The sequence below is a fragment of the Astyanax mexicanus genome, unplaced genomic scaffold (assembly GCF_023375975.1).
Source record: "Astyanax mexicanus isolate ESR-SI-001 unplaced genomic scaffold, AstMex3_surface scaffold_31, whole genome shotgun sequence".
Taxonomy (NCBI): domain Eukaryota; kingdom Metazoa; phylum Chordata; class Actinopteri; order Characiformes; family Acestrorhamphidae; genus Astyanax; species Astyanax mexicanus.
This window is the reverse complement of record NW_026040041.1, coordinates 3,064,358-3,084,825: the sequence shown is the minus strand read 5'-3', so window position 1 is coordinate 3,084,825 and position 20,468 is coordinate 3,064,358. Positions and strand designations below refer to the sequence as shown.

General features: G+C 43.3%; 1 protein-coding gene across 1 annotated transcript in view; it reads right to left on the bottom strand.

Annotated features, from left to right (window-relative positions):
* Nucleotides 1-20,468, bottom strand: part of LOC125788842 (H-2 class I histocompatibility antigen, TLA(B) alpha chain-like) — a 113,312-nt gene that overhangs the window by 74,448 nt on the left and 18,396 nt on the right. The window contains exon 8 of the mRNA XM_049472719.1: nt 9,781-9,843. Within this exon, the coding sequence (XP_049328676.1) occupies nt 9,781-9,843 (63 nt within the window). The remainder of the gene's footprint in view (nt 1-9,780; nt 9,844-20,468) is intronic.

Sequence of the window (20,468 nt, the reverse complement as noted above, 5' to 3'; positions counted from 1 at the left end):
GCAGTATAGGGTAGTATAGTCATTGTAGAGCACTTTAGGGGACTGTAGGCAGTATAGGGTAGTGTAGTCATTGTAGAGTACTTTAGGGGACTGTAGGCAGAATAGGGTAGTGTAGTTATTGTAGAGTACTTTAGGGGACTGTAGGCAGTATAGGGTAGTGTAGTTATTGTAGAGTACTTTAGGGGACTGTAGGCAGTATAGGGTAGTGTAGTTATTGTAGAGTACTTTAGGGGACTGTAGGCAGTATAGGGTAGTGTAGTTATTGTAGAGTACTTTAGGGGACTGTAGGCAGTATAGGGTAGTATATTCATTGTAGAGTACTTTATGGGACTGTAGGCAGTATAGGGTAGTGTAGTTATTGTAGAGTACTTTAGGGGACTGTAGGCAGTATAGGGTAGTATAGTTATTGTAGAGTTCTTTAGGGGACTGTAGGCAGTATAGGGTACTGTAGTTATTGTGGAGTACTTTAGGGGACTGTAGGCAGTATAGGGTAGTGTAGTTATTGTAGAGTACTTTAGGGGACTGTAGGCAGTATAGGGTAGTGTAGTCATTGTAGAGTACTTTAGGGGACTGTAGGCAGTATAGGGAAGTATAGTCATTGTAGAGTACTTTAGGGGACTGTAGGCAGTATAGGGTAGTGTAGTCATTGTAGAGTACTTTAGGGGACTGTAGGCAGTATAGGGTAGTATAGTCATTGTAGAGTACTTTAGGGGACTGTAGGCAGTATAGGGTAGTGTAGTCATTGTAGAGTACTTTAGGGGACTGTAGGCAGTATAGGGTAGTGTAGTCATTGTAGAGTACTTTAGGGGACTGTAGGCAGTATAGGGTAATGTAGTTATTGTAGAGTACTTTAGGGGACTGTAGGTAGTATAGGGTAGTGTAGTTATTGTAGAGTACATTAGGGAACTGTAGGCAGTATAGGGTAGTGTAGTTATTGTAGAGTACTTTAGGGGACTGTAGGCAGTATAGGGTAGTATATTCATTGTAGAGTACTTTATGGGACTGTAGGCAGTATAGGGTAGTGTAGTTATTGTAGAGTACTTTAGGGGACTGTAGGCAGTATAGGGTAGTGTAGTCATTGTAGACTACTTTAGGGGACTGTAGGCAGTATAGGGTAGTATAGTTATTGTAGAGTACTTTAGGGGACTGTAGGCAGTATAGGGTAGTGTAGTTATTGTGGAGTACTTTAGGGGACTGTAGGCAGTATAGGGTAGTGTAGTTATTGTAGAGTATTTTAGGGGACTGTAGGCAGTATAGGGTAGTATAGTTATTGTAGAGTACTTTAGGGGACTGTAGGCAGTATAGGGTAGTGTAGTTATTGTAGAGTACTTTAGGGGACTGTAGGCAGTATAGGGTAGTGTAGTTATTGTAGAGTACTTTAGGGGACTGTAGGCAGTATAGGGTAGTGTAGTTATTGTAGAGTACTTTAGGGGACTGTAGGCAGTATAGGGTAGTATAGTCATTGTAGAGTACTTTAGGGGACTGTAGGCAGTATAGGGTAGTGTAGTCATTGTAGAGTACTTTAGGGGACTGTAGGCAGTATAGGGTAGTGTAGTCATTGTAGAGTACTTTAGGGGACTGTAGGCAGTATAGGGTAGTGTAGTTATTGTAGAGTAATTTAGGGGACTGTAGGCAGTATAGGGTAGTGTAGTTATTGTAGAGTACTTTAGGGCAGCGTTTCTCAACCTTTTTTCTATCACGACACCCTTTAAATATATGCGAGATGTCACGGCACCCCAGTTTACCGGGGTGGGGGGAGGGGGGGTGCTGGCGCAGTACTTCAGGTGAGAACGGGGGGGGGGGGATTGGGGGGGGGGGCTGGCGCAGTACTTCAGGTGAGAACGGGGGGGGGTGCTGGCGCAGTACTTCAGGTGAGAACGAGGGGTGTTGCTGGCGGAATATGAAATAAAATAGCGCGTGCATCGCGTGGGGGACAAAAACTTTACAGTGTGTCCCAATTTAGGGGCCGCATTCTTCAGAGGCTGTATTCGAAGACAGATTGCGTCACAGCTGCGCAGTAATACACCGCCTCTGTGGGTCGCATCCTTCAGAGTATGCTGCCTGTGAATTGGGACACACCCCGACACGAGCTGACTCTGGAAAGGAAATATGCACGTGAGGCGCAATATTTTGACGGCACCCCCGATGAAGCCAGACGGCACCCCAGGGTGCCGCGGCACCCTGGTTGAGAAACACTGCTTTAGGGGACTGTAGGCAGTATAGGGTAGTGTAGTTATTGTAGAGTACTTTAGGGGACTGTAGGCTGTATAGGCTAGTGTAGTTATTGTAGAGTACTTTAGGGGACTGTAGGCAGTATAGGGTAGTGTAGTCATTGTAGAGTACTTTAGGGGACTGTGGGCAGTATAGGGTAGTGTAGTTATTGTAGAGTACTTTGGGGGCTGTAGGCAGTATAGGGTAGTATAGTCATTCTAGAGTACTTTAGGGGACTTTAGGCAGTATAGGGTAGTATAGTTATTGTAGAGTACTTTAGGGGACTGTAGGCAGTATAGGGTAGTATAGTCATTGTAGAGTACTTTAGGGGACTGTAGGCAGTATAGGGTAGTGTAGTTATTGTAGAGTACTTTAGGGGACTGTAGGCAGTATAGGGTAGTGTAGTCATTGTAGAGTAATTTAGGGGACTGTAGGCAGTATAGGGTAGTGTAGTTATTGTAGAGTACTTTAGGGGACTGTAGGCAGTATAGGGTAGTATATTCATTGTAGAGTACTTTATGGGACTGTAGGCAGTATAGGGTAGTGTAGTTATTGTAGAGTACTTTAGGGGACTGTAGGCAGTATAGGGTAGTGTAGTTATTATAGAGTACTTTAGGGGACTGTAGGCAGTATAGGGTAGTATAGTTATTGTAGAGTACTTTAGGGGACTGTAGGCAGTATAGGGTAGTGTAGTTATTGTGGAGTACTTTAGGGGACTGTAGGCAGTATAGGGTAGTGTAGTTATTGTAGAGTACTTTAGGGGACTGTAGGCAGTATAGGGTAGTGTAGTTATTGTAGAGTACTTTAGGGGACTGTAGGCAGTATAGGGTAGTGTAGTTATTGTAGAGTACTTTAGGGGACTGTAGGCAGTATAGGGTAGTATAGTCATTGTAGAGTACTTTAGGGGACTGTAGGCTGTATAGGCTAGTGTAGTTATTGTAGAGTACTTTAGGGGACTGTAGGCAGTATAGGGTAGTGTAGTCATTGTAGAGTACTTTAGGGGACTGTAGGCTGTATAGGCTAGTGTAGTTATTGTAGAGTACTTTGGGGGCTGTAGGCAGTATAGGGTAGTATAGTCATTCTAGAGTACTTTAGGGGACTTTAGGCAGTATAGGGTAGTATAGTTATTGTAGAGTACTTTAGGGGACTGTAGGCAGTATAGGGTAGTATAGTCATTGTAGAGTACTTTAGGGGACTGTAGGCAGTATAGGGTAGTGTAGTTATTGTAGACTACTTTAGGGGACTGTAGGCAGTATAGGGTAGTGTAGTCATTGTAGAGTAATTTAGGGGACTGTAGGCAGTATAGGGTAGTGTAGTTATTGTAGAGTACTTTAGGGGACTGTAGGCAGTATAGGGTAGTATATTCATTGTAGAGTACTTTATGGGACTGTAGGCAGTATAGGGTAGTGTAGTTATTATAGAGTACTTTAGGGGACTGTAGGCAGTATAGGGTAGTATAGTTATTGTAGAGTACTTTAGGGGACTGTAGGCAGTATAGGGTAGTGTAGTTATTGTGGAGTACTTTAGGGGACTGTAGGCAGTATAGGGTAGTGTAGTTATTGTAGAGTACTTTAGGGGACTGTAGGCAGTATAGGGTAGTGTAGTTATTGTAGAGTACTTTAGGGGACTGTAGGCAGTATAGGGTATTGTAGTTATTGTAGAGTACTTTAGGGGACTGTAGGCAGTATAGGGTAGTATAGTCATTGTAGAGTACTTTAGGGTACTGTAGGCAGTATAGGGTAGTGTAGTTATTGTAGAGTACTTTAGGGGACTGTAGGCAGTATAGGGTAGTGTAGTTATAGTAGAGTACTTTAGGGGACTGTAGGCAGTATAGGGTAGTGTAGTCATTGTAGAGTACTTTAGGGGACTGTAGGCAGTATAGGGTAGTATAGTTATTGTAGAGTACTTTAGGGGACTGTAGGCAGTATAGGGTAGTGTAGTTATTGTGGAGTACTTTAGGGGACTGTAGGCAGTATAGGGTAGTGTAGTTATTGTAGAGTACTTTAGGGGACTGTAGGCAGTATAGGGTAGTGTAGTTATTGTACAGTACTTTAGGGGACTATAGGCAGTATAGGGTAGTGTAGTTATTGTAGAGTACTTTAGGGGACTGTAGGCAGTATAGGGTAGTGTAGTCATTGTAGAGTACTTTAGGGGACTGTAGGCAGTATAGGGTAGTATAGTCATTGTAGAGTACTTTAGGGGACTGTAGGCAGTATAGGGTAGTGTAGTCATTGTAGAGTACTTTAGGGGACTGTAGGCAGTATAGGGTAGTATAGTCATTGTAGAGTACTTCAGGGGACTGTAGGCAGTATAGGGTAGTGTAGTCATTGTTGAGTACTTTAGGGGACTGTAGGCAGTATAGGGTAGTGTAGTTATTGTGGAGTACTTTAGGGGACTGTAGGCAGTATAGGGTAGTGTAGTTATTGTAGAGTACTTTAGGGGACTGTAGGCAGTATAGGGTAGTATATTCATTGTAGAGTACTTTATGGGACTGTAGGCAGTATAGGGTAGTGTAGTTATTGTAGAGTACTGTCTATCCGTCTGGATCAGCTCCTTTCCCGAAAACTCAAAGCTGTTAGCCACACTCCTGTGGTTCGCTCTGCACTACTCCAGTCCGGGAATCCAGTTCCGGAATCTGTGCCTGCACCTATCGCTGAGCCCATGGACATCACACGATCCAGACTATCCGTCACTGAGAGGCAGCGTCGCATTCGCCTTCACCTGTGCCTCTATTGTGGTGGTCCAGGTCATCTGAGGGCTAACTGTGAACTCCGGCCCAATTCTGCTCAAGCGTCTGCTCTGGGACAGCGCGTGGAGAGCTGGTATGTACCACTGTTTCTGAACTTAAAGAAAAGTGTTTCGTGTTGCCTGTTATTATTACCACTCCAACAGATGTGTTTTGTGTCTCAGCGCTTGTAGATTCTGGGTCGGAGGGGAACTTTATCAGCCTGGATCTGGTGAAGGAGCACGCTGTACCCACGAAAGATCTCCCCAAGTCTATCTTCATCCATGCCATCGATGGAGAGACTGTACGCTCCAAACCTGTGACCCAGCAGACTCTTCCTCTCACCCTTCAGGCCAGCGCTCTACATATGGAACAGCTCTCTCTCTATGTGCTCCCACGCACGGAACATCCACTGGTTTTGGGAGCACCATGGCTAAAGACACACGACCCCGTCATTTCATGGAGTCTGGGAGACATCACTGCCTGGTCTCCTTTCTGTCGTGAGAACTGTTTATCTTTAAATTCACTCTCTCTGCAATCTACCTCTGTTGAAAGCCCTAATTCTGTAGATTCCCCTGCTATTCCCTCCGAGTACTATGATTTTTCTGATGTTTTTAGTAAATCTAAAGCTACCCAGTTACCTCCACATCGCCCCTATGATTGCTCTATTGATTTAATAGAAGGTTCTGTTCTGCCCAAAGCTGGTGTGTACCCACTCTCTCGTGATGAGGAGAAGGCTATGGAAGTGTATGTTAGTGAAGCTCTTGCGCAGGATTTCATTCGCCCATCCAAATCCCCTGTTGGTTCTGGTTTCTTCTTCGTGAAGAAGAAGGATGGGGGTTTGAGACCCTGCATAGATTACAGAGGCTTAAACGACATTACCAAAAAGTTCGCTTACCCGCTCCCGTTAATCCCAGTAGCTCCTGAACAGTTACGTAATGCCGTGTACTTCACCAAACTCGATCTCCGTAGTGCTTATAACCTCATTCGCATCAGGGAAGGTGACGAATGGAAAACAGCGTTTTCCACCACCAACGGCCACTATGAATACCTGGTCATGAGCTACGGTCTCGCTAACGCCCCAGCCATATTCCAGTCGTTTATGAATGACATATTTCGCGATCTAATTAATCACTCTGTTGTCCTTTTTATAGACGACATCCTAGTCTATTCCACAGATCTCCCCACACACGTACAGCATGTCCGCCAAGTTCTCCAACACCTGAGAGAACATAGCCTGTTTTCCAAAGCCGAGAAATGTGAGTTCCACACTCAAAGGGTCACATTTCTCGGCTACGTTATCAGTTCCTCCGGTGTCCTTATGGACGATGAGAAAGTAACTGCCGTTACTAATTGGCCTGTGCCCCAGACCATTAAAGAACTCCAGCGATTCCTTGGCTTTGCTAATTTTTATAGGCGGTTCATCCGTAACTTTAGCTCCATTGCTGCGCCCCTTACTGCCCTCACTAAGGGGGCTGCTAAAATCCTGAAGTGGTCAACCGAAGAGGATCGCGCTTTCTGTGAGCTGAAAGCTGCGTTCACTTCAGCCCCGGTACTTAGGCACCCTAATCCCGAGTTTCCCTTCGTAGTGGAAGTGGACGCTTCCGAATTGGGTGTTGGCGTGGTTCTCTCTCAGCGTAGTGGGTCGCCACCCAAATTGTTTCCTGTAGCCTTCTTCTCACGCAAGCTTTCCCCTGCGGAGCGTAACTATGGGATAGGGGATAGGGAACTTCTTGCTGTGAAATTAGCTCTAGAAGAATGGCGTCACTGGCTGTAGGGGTCCGTTCATCCGTTTACTGTGTATACTGATCACAAGAATTTGGAATACCTCCGCACGGCTAAACGACTTAATCCTAGACAAGCACGTTGGTCTCTTTTTTTCTCTCGATTTAACTTCTCGATCTCGTTCCGTCCGGGAAACTGTAATACTAAAGCTGATGCGCTGTCCAAGGTTTACAGCACTGTGGACAGCACATCCCAGCCCCAGGAGGCTGAACGCATCCTTCCTCCCTCTGTACAGATCGCAGCCATTCAATGGGAGTTAGATGATCAGATTCGCCAAAGTAACGTTAATCAACCCAATTCTGAGGACTGTCCTCAGGGTAAAACGTTCGTACCCATCCAGTTTCGAGACAAGCTCATCACCTGGGCTCATTCCGCTTTAACCTCCGGTCATCCTGGTGTCACACGCACGTTACAGTTACTCTCTGCCCGTTACTGGTGGGCTTCTATGCGTGCTGATGTTCACTCGTTCGTTACCTCCTGCTCTGTCTGTGCGCAATGTAAAACGCCTAAAACCCTTCCAGCCGGTAAGCTACTACCTCTCCCTGTACCTGAGAGACCTTGGTCGCATATTGCTGTTGATTTTGTTACTGATCTGCCTGTATCTGAGGGTTATACTACAGTTCTCACTGTTGTTGATCGTTTTTCTAGAGGGGTTAAATTTATTCCTTTCCCAGCTCTGCCTACTGCTTTCCAAACTGCTCAGGCTATTTATATGCATGTATTTAGACACTTTGGTATCCCCGAAGATATTTTGTCTGACCGTGGTCCTCAATTTACCTCTCGTGTGTGGAAGGCATTTTTTGAACATCTCGGTGTACATGTTAGTCTCACTTCTGGGTTTCACCCTACATGTAATGGTCAGTGTGAGAGGGTTAATCAGGAACTCGGGAAATTCCTCCGCGCATACTGCTTCAAACATCCCACTGATTGGTCGCAATACCTCATTTGGGCTGAAATAGCACAAAACTCCCTAGTTAACACTACCTCTGGCCTCACCCCCTTTCAGTGTGTTCTGGGTTTTCAGCCTCCTCTAGCTCCTTGGACAGCGGTGTCCACTGATGTGCCGGCTGTGGATGAATGGATGAAGCGCAGTGAGCAGGTGTGGGAGGACACGCATCGTAAGATCTCTGAAGTACTGCGTGTGTACAAGGAGCGTGCTGACAGGCACCGTGGTGACAGCCCAGACTACCAACCAGGAGATCGGGTGTGGCTTTCTACCCGGGACTTTAGGTTTGAGGGTAGTTGTAGAAAACTCCTGCCTAAGTTTATTGGTCCTCTTAAGATTTTGTCATGAATTAATGATGTTACGTACAAGGTGGAGTTACCCCATCAGTATCGTATTAATAACTCTTTTCATGTATCTCTCCTCAAGCCTATGGTCCCGGGTCCGCTCGCTGACGCTGCACCGGCTGATGTTCCACCCGCGGCTGTGGAGGGGGAGTGGTCGTCCACGTATGCTGTCCGGGAGGTGCTGGATTCACGCAGACGTGGGGGTGTACTCCAATACCTTATCGATTGGGAGGGGTATGGTCCGGAGGAGCGTTGTTCGGTGGCTGCCAAAGACGTGCTGGACCCTGCCTTGCTCGTGGAGTTTCATGCTCGTTTTCCTGGTAAGCCTGCTCCTAGGCCCCGTGGACGTCCCAAGCGTCCTCCGACCTCCTCTGCTCCAACTCGTCGGGTTTCTCGCTCTGGAGAGCCCCGTCTGTCTGGCACCTCCGCTCCGACACCTGCACCTCCTGCCGGTACTCCCTGTCCGCCGGGTGGTCGTCGCCGGGGTCGGCCCCGTTCTGCCTCCGCTCCGGGCCCTCAGGGGGAGGGTACTGTCATGTCTGGTGCTGAAAGCATGTCTGTGTCTCCCACATCCAGCTCTATCTGCGATTCTCACAGTAACAACTACAATACCCAGAACGCACCACTCCATGACACAACACACACTCCCGATCACGTGTCACGTCACATGACGCCACCAGGAAGCCCCGAGTACTGATTACCCACAGTATTTAAGGACCATGCTCACGCTCACACCTTGCCAAGTATCTGTTTGGTAATCCTACAATACAAAGCGTTTCTCTTGCCCTTGATATTCTCCGTGTATGATCTTGTTTTTGTTTTCTACCGACTTTGATTTTTGCCTGCTCCCTTGTGTTGGATACCCGTGTATGACCTGGACTGTTTTCTGTACTTTGGATTTTTGCCTACCCTGTTATACTGCCTACCCGTGTATGAACTCTGGACTGTCCTCTGGTTATGGTATGGTTTCTCTACACTGTGTATTTTTGGTACTGACCTTGTTTCCGTTGACTACCTCTGTCTGCTCTATAACTTTAAATAAAGTTACTTTATTGTATCTGCACCAGTCTCATTCCTGTCTGGCCTTGACATAAATGCCCTGTTTTCAGCTGTTTTACACTCACCTACTCGAGAGGAGCAGCGGAGGGGGCTGTGACTCGCGTTGAGCGGCTCTGAGCCGTGAGGCGCTACCTGTCACGTGATCTTCTGAGCGTGATGTGATTGGCTGGTTGATAGCTCGATTGAAGACTGAATCGATTGCTCATCCTGTGTGTCCCGGATGTTTACAGCGAATTTTGAGCGTTGTATTTTAGCAGTCGAATTTGAGCAACCTGAATTTATTTTAATTGAATTTTTTAAACTTGAATTTTTACTTTTGATTTTTTTTTACATTAAAATAAAATAAGTGAAAATGATATACTGAAAAATTAAAGTGTTTAATTCAGAGGCAAAAAAATCACATGCAATAATTCAATGTAAAATAATTCAGTGCTAAAAATTCAAGTGCTTTTAAATTTCAAAGTCTGGTGACACTGTTTTACTTCCATAATGTTCCATGTTACATTCTTTATGAATATGGGTTGATACAAAGCTCCCTTGAGCTAACCTGTTGGAACTACACAATCAGTGAAATCTAAATTGTTACATTTGTTTTGCAAAAAACTCTTCACAGATCTGTGGCAAAACTGAATTTAGTAAAACTAGTCTTTACACCAAGTGAAATCAATTCACAAGCTTTAGAAGTAGTTAAGGTTAAGTTGTTAACTCACCATTTTCAGGGAGGGGTTGCAATGACTGTGGACTCTCTCCTGCATTATTGTCGCTGCGCTGGTCTGGAAAAAATCATATGACAGGTAAAAGATAATCATTTATTAATCCTTGAGAGAAGGTTGGAGTGTTTCAGTATCTTACATACAGATACACAAATGTAACAGAATATAAATACAATAAAAATATAACAAAATAAAAATATTTTTCCTCCGTTTCGGAACACTCCTTTAGTATAGGGAGTATACGGTTCTAGGTAGGGTTGTATTATAGGGGAGTATCAGTTATTTTTGACAGGGGATTTTGAGTTTTATACAAAGTTTAATGTCGAGAAATTATTTTAGTCTAGTTTTAGTCAATTCAATTTCTAAAATATTTAGTTTAATTCATGTCGCTCATAATTGGATGTAACTGGATTTCAGGAGGGTTCCCTTGAGGGGGGGGGTGAGGGTCTTATCAGAAAAAATATAATCGTTTAAATTGAAATCAGACACAAAATGATATACAGGGGAGAGGTCTCTAACTTTTACTATAAACATCTAAAATAAAAAGTCTAAAATAATATCAATATTTTACGGTATTTTCACGATAACTATTCTTAGCAATATGACAAAACACTTAAGCACAAAAATTATTTCAAGAATACACTACTGTAACAAAATGTAAATTAAATTGTATTATTGCATATGATATGATATTGCACACCCCTAACTGAGATTTGATCTGATTTGTAAAAGAAGTCAATGATCAAGAAAGTCATGATGCTAATAATAATGCTCTCCATATATCTCCATATATCCAGGATTAAAGTAAAATAAATGATACTGGACAGATATAACCTGTCTCTAGTAGATTTGTAATGGGAAATGAGAACAGTGTGAATGTTTTCTTGCTAAAAAAAAAGTTAAAAGTATAGTCATTGTAGAGTACTTTAGGGGACTGTACGCAGTATAGGGTAGTGTAGTTATTGTAGAGTACTTTAGGGGACTGTAGGCAGTATAGGGTAGTGTAGTTATTGTAGAGTACTTTAGGGGACTGTAGGCAGTATAGGGTAGTGCAGTTATTGTAGAGTACTTTAGGGGACTGTAGGCAGTATAGGGTAGTATAGTTATTGTAGAGTACTTTAGGGGACTGTAGGCAGTATAGGGTAGTGTAGTTATTGTGGAGTACTTTAGGGGACTGTAGGCAGTATAGGGTAGTGTAGTTATTGTAGAGTACTTTAGGGGACTGTAGGCAGTATAGGGTAGTGTAGTCATTGTAGAGTACTTTATGGGACTGTAGGCAGTATAGGGTAGTGTAGTCATTGTAGAGTACTTTAGGGGACTGTAGGCAGTATAGGGTAGTGTAGTTATTGTAGAGTACTTTAGGGGACTGTAGGCAGTATAGGGTAGTGTAGTTATTGTAGAGTACTTTAGGGGACTGTAGGCAGTATAGGGTAGTGTAGTTATTGTAGAGTACTTTAGGGGACTGTAGGCAGTATAGGGTAGTGTAGTTATTGTGGAGTACTTTAGGGGACTGTAGGCAGTATAGGGTAGTGTAGTTATTGTGGAGTACTTTAGGGGACTGTAGGCAGTATAGGGTAGTGTAGTTATTGTAGAGTACTTTAGGGGACTGTAGGCAGTATAGGGTAGTGTAGTCATTGTAGAGTACTTTAGAGGACTGTAGGCAGTATAGGATAGTATAGTCATTGTAGAGTACTTTAGGGGACTGTAGGCAGTATAGGGTAGTGTAGTCATTGTAGAGTACTTTAGGGGACTGTAGGCAGTATAGGGTAGTATAGTCATTGTAGAGCACTTTAGGGGACTGTAGGCAGTATAGGGTAGTGTAGTCATTGTAGAGTACTTTAGGGGACTGTAGGCAGTATAGGGTAGTGTAGTCATTGTAGAGTACTTTAGGGGACTGTAGGCAGTATAGGGTAATGTAGTTATTGTAGAGTACTTTAGGGGACTGTAGGCAGTATAGGGTAGTGTAGTTATTGTAGAGTACTTTAGGGAACTGTAGGCAGTATAGGGTAGTGTAGTTATTGTAGAGTACTTTAGGGGACTGTAGGCAGTATAGGGTAGTATATTCATTGTAGAGTACTTTATGGGACTGTAGGCAGTATAGGGTAGTGTAGTTATTGTAGAGTACTTTAGGGGACTGTAGGCAGTATAGGGTAGTGTAGTTATTGTAGAGTACTTTAGGGGACTGTAGGCAGTATAGGGTAGTATAGTTATTGTAGAGTACTTTAGGGGACTGTAGGCAGTATAGGGTAGTGTAGTTATTGTGGAGTACTTTAGGGGACTGTAGGCAGTATAGGGTAGTGTAGTTATTGTAGAGTACTTTAGGGGACTGTAGGCAGTATAGGGTAGTGTAGTTATTGTAGAGTACTTTAGGGGGCTGTAGGCAGTATAGGGTAGTATAGTCATTGTAGAGTACTTTAGGGGACTGTAGGCAGTATAGGGTAGTGTAGTCATTGTAGAGTACTTTAGGGGACTGTAGGCAGTATAGGGTAGTGTAGTCATTGTAGAGTACTTTATGGGACTGTAGGCAGTATAGGGTAGTGTAGTTATTGTAGAGTAATTTAGGGGACTGTAGGCAGTATAGGGTAGTGTAGTTATTGTAGAGTACTTTAGGGGACTGTAGGCAGCATAGGGTAGTGTAGTTATTGTAGAGTACTTTAGGGGACTGTAGGCAGTATAGGGTAGTGTAGTTATTGTAGAGTACTTTAGGGGACTGTAAGCAGTATAGGGTAGTGTAGTCATTGTAGAGTACTTTAGGGGACTGTGGGCAGTATAGGGTAGTGTAGTCATTGTAGAGTACTTTAGGGGACTGTAGGCAGTATAGGGTAGTATAGTTATTGTAGAGTACTTTAGTGGACTGTAGGCAGTATAGGGTAGTATAGTTATTGTACAGTACTTTAGGGGACTGTAGGCAGTATAGGGTAGTATTGTCATTGTAGAGTACTTTAGGGGACTGTAGGCAGTATAGGGTAGTGTAGTCATTGTAGAGTACTTTAGGAGACTGTAGGCAGTATAGGGTAGTATAGTCATTGTAGAGTACTTTAGGGGACTGTAGGCAGTATAGGGTAGTGTGGTCATTGTAGAGTACTTTAGGGGACTGTAGGCAGTATAGGGTAGTATAGTTATTGTAGAGTACTTTAGGGGACTGTAGGCAGTATAGGGTAGTGTAGTTATTGTAGAGTACTTTAGGGAACTGTAGGCAGTATAGGGTAGTGTAGTCATTGTAGAGTACTTTAGGGGACTGTAGGCAGTATAGGGTAGTGTAGTCATTGTAGAGTACTTTAGGGGACTGTAGGCAGTATAGGGTAGTGTAGTCATTGTAGAGTACTTTAGGGGACTGTAGGCAGTATAGGGTAGTGTAGTTATTGTAGAGTACTTTAGGGGACTGTAGGCAGTATAGGGTAGTGTAGTTATTGTAGAGTACTTTAGGGGACTGTAGGCAGTATAGGGTAGTGTAGTTATTGTAGAGTACTTTAGGGGACTGTAGGCAGTATAGGGTAGTATAGTCATTGTAGAGTACTTTAGGGGACTGTAGGCAGTATAGGGTAGTGTAGTTATTGTAGAGTACTTTAGGGGACTGTAGGCAGTATAGGGTAGTGTAGTTATTGTAGAGTACTTTAGGGGACTGTAGGCAGTATAGGGTAGTGTAGTTATTGTAGAGTACTTTAGGGGACTGTAGGCAGTATAGGGTAGTGTAGTTATTGTAGAGTACTTTAGGGGACTGTAGGCAGTATAGGGTAGTGTAGTTATTGTAGAGTACTTTAGGGGACTGTAGGCAGTATAGGGTAGTGTAGTCATTGTAGAGTACTTTAGGGGACTGTAGGCAGTATAGGGTAGTGTAGTTATTGTAGAGTACTTTAGGGGACTGTAGGCAGTATAGGGTAGTATATTCATTGTAGAGTACTTTATGGGACTGTAGGCAGTATAGGGTAGTGTAGTTATTGTAGAGTACTTTAGGGGACTGTAGGCAGTATAGGGTAGTGTAGTTATTGTAGAGTACTTTAGGGGACTGTAGGCAGTATAGGGTAGTATAGTTATTGTAGAGTACTTTAGGGGACTGTAGGCAGTATAGGGTAGTGTAGTTATTGTGGAGTACTTTAGGGGACTGTAGGCAGTATAGGGTAGTGTAGTTATTGTAGAGTACTTTAGGGGACTGTAGGCAGTATAGGGTAGTGTAGTTATTGTGGAGTACTTTAGGGGACTGTAGGCAGTATAGGGTAGTATAGTTATTGTAGAGTACTTTAGGGGACTGTAGGCAGTATAGGGTAGTGTAGTTATTGTGGAGTACTTTAGGGGACTGTAGGCAGTATAGGGTAGTGTAGTTATTGTAGAGTACTTTAGGGGACTGTAGGCAGTATAGGGTAGTGTAGTTATTGTAGAGTACTTTAGGGGACTGTAGGCAGTATAGGGTAGTGTAGTTATTGTAGAGTACTTTAGGGGACTGTAGGCAGTATAGGGTAGTGTAGTTATTGTAGAGTACTTTAGGGGACTGTAGGCAGTATAGGGTAGTGTAGTCATTGTAGAGTACTTTAGGGGACTGTAGGCAGTATAGGGTAGTGTAGTTATTGTAGAGTACTTTAGGGGACTGTAGGCAGTATAGGGTAGTATATTCATTGTAGAGTACTTTATGGGACTGTAGGCAGTATAGGGTAGTGTAGTTATTGTAGAGTACTTTAGGGGACTGTAGGCAGTATAGGGTAGTGTAGTTATTGTAGAGTACTTTAGGGGACTGTAGGCAGTATAGGGTAGTATAGTTATTGTAGAGTACTTTAGGGGACTGTAGGCAGTATAGGGTAGTGTAGTTATTGTGGAGTACTTTAGGGGACTGTAGGCAGTATAGGGTAGTGTAGTTATTGTAGAGTACTTTAGGGGACTGTAGGCAGTATAGGGTAGTGTAGTTATTGTAGAGTACTTTAGGGGACTGTAGGCAGTATAGGGTAGTGTAGTCATTGTAGATTACTTTAGGGGACTGTAGGCAGTATAGGGTAGTGTAGTCATTGTAGAGTACTTTAGGGGACTGTAGGCAGTATAGGGTAGTGTAGTCATTGTAGAGTACTTTAGGGGACTGTAGGCAGTATAGGGTAGTGTAGTTATTGTAGAGTACTTTAGGGGACTGTAGGCAGTATAGGGTAGTGTAGTCATTGTAGAGTACTTTAGGGGACTGTAGGCAGTATAGGGTAATGTAGTTATTGTAGAGTACTTTAAGGGACTGTAGGCAGTATAGGGTAGTGTAGTTATTGTAGAGTACTTTAGGGAACTGTAGGTAGTATAGGGTAGTGTAGTTATTGTAGAGTACTTTAGGGGACTGTAGGCAGTATAGGGTAGTATATTCATTGTAGAGTACTTTATGGGACTGTAGGCAGTATAGGGTAGTGTAGTTATTGTAGAGTACTTTAGGGGACTGTAGGCAGTATAGGGTAGTGTAGTTATTGTAGAGTACTTTAGGGGACTGTAGGCAGTATAGGGTAGTGTAGTTATTGTGGAGTACTTTAGGGGACTGTAGGCAGTATAGGGTAGTGTAGTTATTGTAGAGTACTTTAGGGGACTGTAGGCAGTATAGGGTAGTATAGTCATTGTAGAGTACTTTAGGGGACTGTAGGCAGTATAGGGTAGTGTAGTCATTGTAGAGTACTTTATGGGACTGTAGGCAGTATAGGGTAGTGTAGTTATTGTAGAGTAATTTAGGGGACTGTAGGCAGTATAGGGTAGTGTAGTTATTGTAGAGTACTTTAGGGGACTGTAGGCAGTATAGGGTAGTGTAGTTATTGTAGAGTACTTTAGGGGACTGTAGGCAGTATAGGGTAGTGTAGTTATTGTAGAGTACTTTAGGGGACTGTAGGCAGTATAGGGTAGTGTAGTCATTGTAGAGTACTTTAGGGGACTGTGGGCAGTATAGGGTAGTGTAGTCATTGTAGAGTACTTTAGGGGACTGTAGGCAGTATAGGGTAGTATAGTTATTGTAGAGTACTTTAGTGGACTGTAGGCAGTATAGGGTAGTATAGTTATTGTACAGTACTTTACGGGACTGTAGGCAGTATAGGGTAGTATTGTCATTGTAGAGTACTTTAGGGGACTGTAGGCAGTATAGGGTAGTGTAGTCATTGTAGAGTACTTTAGGAGACTGTAGGCAGTATAGGGTAGTATAGTCATTGTAGAGTACTTTAGGGGACTGTAGGCAGTATAGGGTAGTGTAGTTATTGTAGAGTACTTTAGGGAACTGTAGGCAGTATAGGGTAGTGTAGTCATTGTAGAGTACTTTAGGGGACTGTAGGCAGTATAGGGTAGTGTAGTCATTGTAGAGTACTTTAGGGGACTGTAGGCAGTATAGGGTAGTGTAGTCATTGTAGAGTACTTTAGGGGACTGTAGGCAGTATAGGGTAGTGTAGTTATTGTAGAGTACTTTAGGGGACTGTAGGCAGTATAGGGTAGTGTAGTTATTGTAGAGTACTTTAGGGGACTGTAGGCAGTATAGGGTAGTGTAGTTATTGTAGAGTACTTTAGGGGACTGTAGGCAGTATAGGGTAGTATAGTCATTGTAGAGTACTTTAGGGGACTGTAGGCAGTATAGGGTAGTGTAGTTATTGTAGAGTACTTTAGGGGACTGTAGGCAGTATAGGGTAGTGTAGTTATTGTAGAGTACTTTAGGGGACTGTAGGCAGTATAGGGTAGTGTAGTTATTGTAGAGTACTTTAGGGGACTGTAGGCAGTATAGGGTAGTGTAGTTATTGTAGAGTACTTTAGGGGACTGTAGGCAGTATAGGGTAGTGTAGTTATTGTAGAGTACTTTAGGGGACTGTAGGCAGTATAGGGTAGTGTAGTCATTGTAGAGTACTTTAGGGGACTGTAGGCAGTATAGGGTAGTGTAGTTATTGTAGAGTACTTTAGGGGACTGTAGGCAGTATAGGGTAGTATATTCATTGTAGAGTACTTTATGGGACTGTAGGCAGTATAGGGTAGTGTAGTTATTGTAGAGTACTTTAGGGGACTGTAGGCAGTATAGGGTAGTGTAGTTATTGTAGAGTACTTTAGGGGACTGTAGGCAGTATAGGGTAGTATAGTTATTGTAGAGTACTTTAGGGGACTGTAGGCAGTATAGGGTAGTGTAGTTATTGTGGAGTACTTTAGGGGACTGTAGGCAGTATAGGGTAGTGTAGTTATTGTAGAGTACTTTAGGGGACTGTAGGCAGTATAGGGTAGTGTAGTTATTGTAGAGTACTTTAGGGGACTGTAGGCAGTATAGGGTAGTATAGTTATTGTAGAGTACTTTAGGGGACTGTAGGCAGTATAGGGTAGTGTAGTTATTGTGGAGTACTTCAGGGGACTGTAGGCAGTATAGGGTAGTGTAGTTATTGTAGAGTACTTTAGGGGACTGTAGGCAGTATAGGGTAGTGTAGTTATTGTAGAGTACTTTAGGGGACTGTAGGCAGTATAGGGTAGTGTAGTTATTGTAGAGTACTTTAGGGGACTGTAGGCAGTATAGGGTAGTGTAGTTATTGTAGAGTACTTTAGGGGACTGTAGGCAGTATAGGGTAGTGTAGTTATTGTAGAGTACTTTAGGGGACTGTAGGCAGTATAGGGTAGTGTAGTCATTGTAGAGTACTTTAGGGGACTGTAGGCAGTATAGGGTAGTGTAGTTATTGTAGAGTACTTTAGGGGACTGTAGGCAGTATAGGGTAGTATATTCATTGTAGAGTACTTTATGGGACTGTAGGCAGTATAGGGTAGTGTAGTTATTGTAGAGTACTTTAGGGGACTGTAGGCAGTATAGGGTAGTGTAGTTATTGTAGAGTACTTTAGGGGACTGTAGGCAGTATAGGGTAGTATAGTTATTGTAGAGTACTTTAGGGGACTGTAGGCAGTATAGGGTAGTGTAGTTATTGTGGAGTACTTTATGGGACTGTAGGCAGTATAGGGTAGTGTAGTTATTGTAGAGTACTTTAGGGGACTGTAGGCAGTATAGGGTAGTGTAGTTATTGTAGAGTACTTTAGGGGACTGTAGGCAGTATAGGGTAGTGTAGTCATTGTAGATTACTTTAGGGGACTGTAGGCAGTATAGGGTAGTGTAGTCATTGTAGAGTACTTTAGGGGACTGTAGGCAGTATAGGGTAGTGTAGTCATTGTAGAGTACTTTAGGGGACTGTAGGCAGTATAGGGTAGTGTAGTTATTGTAGAGTACTTTAGGGGACTGTAGGCAGTATAGGGTAGTGTAGTCATTGTAGAGTACTTTAGGGGACTGTAGGCAGTATAGGGTAATGTAGTTATTGTAGAGTACTTTAGGGGACTGTAGGCAGTATAGGGTAGTGTAGTTATTGTAGAGTACTTTAGGGAACTGTAGGTAGTATAGGGTAGTGTAGTTATTGTAGAGTACTTTAGGGGACTGTAGGCAGTATAGGGTAGTATATTCATTGTAGAGTACTTTATGGGACTGTAGGCAGTATAGGGTAGTGTAGTTATTGTAGAGTACTTTAGGGGACTGTAGGCAGTATAGGGTAGTGTAGTTATTGTAGAGTACTTTAGGGGACTGTAGGCAGTATAGGGTAGTGTAGTTATTGTGGAGTACTTTAGGGGACTGTAGGCAGTATAGGGTAGTGTAGTTATTGTAGAGTACTTTAGGGGACTGTAGGCAATATAGGGTAGTGTAGTTATTGTAGAGTACTTTAGGGGACTGTAGGCAGTATAGGGTAGTATAGTCATTGTAGAGTACTTTAGGGGACTGTAGGCAGTATAGGGTAGTGTAGTCATTGTAGAGTACTTTAGGGGACTGTAGGCAGTATAGGGTAGTGTAGTCATTGTAGAGTACTTTAGGGGACTGTAGGCAGTATAGGGTAGTGTAGTTATTGTAGAGTAATTTAGGGGACTGTAGGCAGTATAGGGTAGTGTAGTTATTGTAGAGTACTTTAGGGGACTGTAGGCAGTATAGGGTAGTGTAGTTATTCTAGAGTACTTTAGGGGACTGTGGGCAGTATAGGGTAGTGTAGTTATTGTAGAGTACTTTAGGGGACTGTAGGCAGTATAGGGTAGTGTAGTCATTGTAGAGTACTTTAGGGGACTGTGGGCAGTATAGGGTAGTATAGTTATTGTAGAGTACTTTAGGGGACTGTAGGCAGTATAGGGTAGTATAGTTATTGTAGAGTACTTTAGGGGACTGTAGGCAGTATAGGGTAGTATAGTCATTGTAGAGTACTTTAGGGGACTGTAGGCAGTATAGGGTAGTGTGGTCATTGTAGAGTACTTTAGGGGACTGTAGGCAGTATAGGGTAGTATAGTTATTGTAGAGTACTTTAGGGGACTGTAGGCAGTATAGGGTAGTATAGTTATTGTAGAGTACTTTAGGGGACTGTAGGCAGTATAGGGTAGTGTAGTTATTGTAGAGTACTTTAGGGGACTGTAGGCTGTATAGGGTAGTATAGTCATTGTAGAGTACTTTAGGGGACTTTAGGCAGTATAGGGTAGTATATTTATTGTAGAGTACTTTAGGGGACTGTAGGCAGTATAGGGTAGTATAGTCATTGTAGAGTACTTTAGGGGACTGTAGGCAGTATAGGGTAGTGTAGTTATTGTAGAGTACTTTAGGTGACTGTAGGCAGTATAGGGTAGTGTAGTCATTGTAGAGTACTTTAGGGGACTGTAGGCAGTATAGGGTAGTGTAGTTATTGTAGAGTACTTTAGGGGACTGTAGGCAGTATAGGGTAGTATATTCATTGTAGAGTACTTTATGGGACTGTAGGCAGTATAGGGTAGTGTAGTTATTGTAGAGTACTTTAGGGGACTGTAGACAGTATAGGGTAGTGTAGTTATTGTAGAGTACTTTAGGGGACTGTAGGCAGTATAGGGTAGTATAGTTATTGTAGAGTACTTTAGGGGACTGTAGGCAGTATAGGGTAGTGTAGTTATTGTGGAGTACTTTAGGGGACTGTAGGCAGTATAGGGTAGTGTAGTTATTGTAGAGTACTTTAGGGGACTGTAGGCAGTATAGGGTAGTGTAGTTATTGTAGAGTACTTTAGGGGACTGTAGGCAGTATAGGGTAGTGTAGTTATTGTAGAGTACTTTAGGGGACTGTAGGCAGTATAGGGTAGTATATTCATTGTAGAGTACTTTAGGGGACTGTAGGCAGTATAGGGTAGTGTAGTTATTGTAGAGTACTGTCTATCCTTCTGGATCAGCTCCTTTCCCGAAAACTCAAAGCTGTTAGCCACACTCCTGTGGTTCGCTCTGCACTACTCCAGTCCGGGAATCCAGTTCCGGAATCTGTGCCTACACCTATCGCTGAGCCCATGGACATCACACGATCCAGACTATCCGTCACTGAAAGGCAGCGTCGCATTCGCCTTCACCTGTGCCTCTATTGTGGTGGTCCAGGTCATCTGAGGGCTAACTGTGAACTCCGGCCCAATTCTGCTCAAGCGTCTGCTCTGGGACATGGTATGTACCCCTGTTTCTGAACTTAAAGAAAAGTGTTTCGTGTTGCCTGTTATTATTACCACTCCAACAGATGTGTTTTGTGTCTCAGCGCTTGTAGATTCTGGGTCGGAGGGGAACTTTATCAGCCTGGATCTGGTGAAGGAGCACGCTGTACCCACGAAAGATCTCCCCAAGTCTATCTTCATCCATGCCATCGATGGAGAGACTGTACGCTCCAAACCTGTGACCCAGCAGACTCTTCCTCTCACCCTTCAGGCCAGCGCTC